This window comes from Lactuca saligna, chromosome 2 (assembly GCF_052625555.1).
Source record: "Lactuca saligna cultivar CGN05327 chromosome 2, ASM5262555v1, whole genome shotgun sequence".
In the NCBI taxonomy this organism is placed as follows: domain Eukaryota; kingdom Viridiplantae; phylum Streptophyta; class Magnoliopsida; order Asterales; family Asteraceae; genus Lactuca; species Lactuca saligna.
In genome coordinates this window covers 171,744,273-171,747,211 of record NC_136418.1, presented here as the reverse complement: position 1 = coordinate 171,747,211, position 2,939 = coordinate 171,744,273, and the positions used below count along the sequence as shown (strand labels likewise).

The window sequence follows — 2,939 nt, the reverse complement described above, 5'->3', positions numbered from 1 at the left end:
CACGCTTTTCTGGAGCTTTGTGTACAAGAACTTTATCAAATTTGGAGAAGTGTGATAGAGAATGGCTAGTATATTCGAAAGAGCTAGACAGGGTATTTTGTTTTTGTTGTAAAGTGTTTAGAAAAGGGATTTCAAAAGGTAAATTGGATGGTGAAGGTTATGCAGATTGGCACCATGTTACCACTAGGGTTAAAGAACACGAAATTTCATTGGATCATCTTACAAATAGGAATAAGTGGTTTGACATGCGTAAAAGATTGAACTTGAATGAAACAATTGATAAAGTTCAACATGAGCAATTCAAGAAAGAAAGAGATTATTAGAAACAAGTGCTTTTAAGAATTATTGCAGTAGTGAAGTTTCTTGCTAAACATAATTTAGCATTTCGTGGATCCAATGAAAAGTTGTATCAAAAAGGTAATGGAAATTTTTTGGGTGTCATTGAAATGCTGGAAGAGTTTGACCCGGTTATCAAAGAGCATGTGCGACGGATCACAAGTGAAGGGCTTCATGTGCATTATCTTGGCCACATTATCCAAAACGAACTAATATCTTTTCTAGCCGAAGAAATTAAAAAAGAACTCATCAAGAAGATAAAGGAAGCAAAGTATTACTTAATCATACTTGATTGTACTCCCGATTCAAGTTACCAAGAACAAATGACTATAATAGTGAGGTATTTAAAGTTATCATATAATTTTCTTACTATCGAGGAGTCCTTTTTAGGTTTTTTGAATGTTGATGATACCTCCAGAAAAGGATTATTTGATATTACACTTGAGGAGTTAAAGTCTCTTGGTCTTCAAATTGATGATATGCGTGGTCAAGACTATGACAATGGGCAAACATGAAAGGAAAACACCAAGGAGTGCAAAAGAGATTTTTAGATATAAAGCCTAGAGCGTTTTACACTCCTTGTGGTTGACATTCTCTTAATCTAACATTATATGATATGGCTAACAAGTGTAATAAAGGAAAGAACTTTTTTGGATCCATCCAACGTATTTATACTATCTTTGCAAATTCTACTAAGAGGTGGGAAATTTTGAAAGATAATGTTAAAGCTTAGAGTGTTAAGTCTTTGTGTTAAACTCGTTGGGAAAGTCGGGTTGAGAGTGTAAAGGCTATTAAACTGCAACTTGTGGATGTACGAGAAGCTTTACTTCAAGTTAGAGAAAAAGATAATGATGCCGCAAGTGCAAGTGAAGCAACTTCACTAGCAGAAAAAGAACTTAGTGACTTTGAATTTTTGGTATCAACTGTTGTTTGGTATGAAGTACTAAACCATGTGAATATTGTGAATAAGAAGTTACAATCAAAGGATATGCATCTTGATAATGCTATTACAGAAATAAACAAACTGATTGGGTACTTCAAGGATTATAGAGAAACTGGTTTTTCATAAGTGATTGTTGAAGCTAAGGAGATTGCTATTGAAATGGGTATTGATCCAATATTTCCACAAAAGCGTTTGATTGAAAGGAAAAAAAAGGTTTGATGAGAGTTCAAGTAGCGAAGAAGTTTCATTTACACCTGAAGAGAATTTCAGAGTCAATTATTTCTTATACATTGTTGATCAAGCTATTTCTTCTCTTGAGACAAGATTTGAACAATTCAAAGAGTATGATAAAGTATTTGGTTTTTTATTTCCACAAAACTTGAGGGGAATTGAAGATAAAGATCTTAAGTTATATTGTCATCGTCTTGAAAAAGCACTCAAGTTTGAAGACAGATCGGATATTGATGCTGAGGAACTTTATACGAAGTTGAAATTATTTGAGATATTGGAAACCAATGAATTTAGCAACCCTATAGATGTTTTGAAGTTTTTGAAAGAACTTGATTATTTCTCAAATACAAGCATTGCATATAGAATATTGTTGACTATTCTAGTAACGGTCACATCTGCACAAAAGAGTTTTTCCAAATAGAAATTTGTGAAATCTTATCTGCGCTCCACAATGACCCAAAAAAGACTTAGCGGTTTGGCGATGATATCTATCGAGAACGGAATTTTAGAGAGTAAAGACTACGAAGAATTGATCAACCAATTTGTAATCAAGAATGCTAGGAGAGCTTCAAGGATCGTCGGTTAGTTGTTAAGGTATTTTATTAGTCATTAAAATACTTTGATTTTGCTATGTTTATTGCTATAAGGTTTATCGTCATTTTAATAAATAAATTAGTTTATGTAATTTAATTCGTTAAAATGTTACACGTTAAGGTCTAAGGGCATTTTTTCTCCATTTCGTCCTGAATATTTGATTCCTCAGAACCGGTCATGTTTTTTATTATGTTGAGTCGCTTTGTGTTTATGTAAAGAAGTGTGCAAATGAGGCTACGTTTTGACCATGTGGTGGCACATTTGGAAGTATCGCAAGTCGGTTACGTTCGGTGGTAATAAGGTGACAAAAGATATATTCTTTGATAATGTTGTGATTAAGTTGTTAATTTGAAATTTCAGAAACTAAAAGTTAGCTGGGTCGGGTGGATGCGAAACCTATAGAGGTTTATTACTTTGTAATGTTCGTAGCTTATCACTAGCTTTTTGTTGAGAAACAATAAAAAGTTACAACTTATCATAATCTTTGTTTTGTTCTTAGGACATTAATTCTCAGTAACTTCTTTTTTCGAAAATGATTTCGGGAAACAACCACATTTTCCAACTATTTATAACATTTTTTTTTCAAAAATTCCAATATTTAAACAATTTTCATATTTCCGAAATATTTTTTTTCTCTCCATCAATTTTTAATTGTTACTTTTTCTCTTTCCTATTTTCTCCTATCTATTATATATTTCAATGTGTATCTAACTTGCACAATGATATTGGTTCGAAAATTATAAACGAGTTAACTAATTCCAAAAAGACGAAGAAAATTTTGAAAACTACGAACAAATTATTTAAAAAAAATTACAAATTTTCGAAATTAATGTTT

General features: G+C 31.9%; 1 protein-coding gene across 1 annotated transcript; it reads left to right on the top strand.

Moving 5' to 3' along the window:
* The first annotated feature begins 446 nt into the window (after positions 1-446).
* On the top strand, positions 447-1,931 carry LOC145030385 (uncharacterized). The gene is made up of 4 exons (XM_078978763.1): positions 447-676; positions 755-841; positions 1,105-1,394; positions 1,483-1,931. The coding sequence occupies exons 1-4, from the start codon at positions 447-449 to the stop codon at positions 1,929-1,931; spliced, it is 1,056 nt and encodes a 351-aa protein (XP_078834889.1).
* The last annotated feature ends 1,008 nt before the right edge of the window (positions 1,932-2,939 follow it).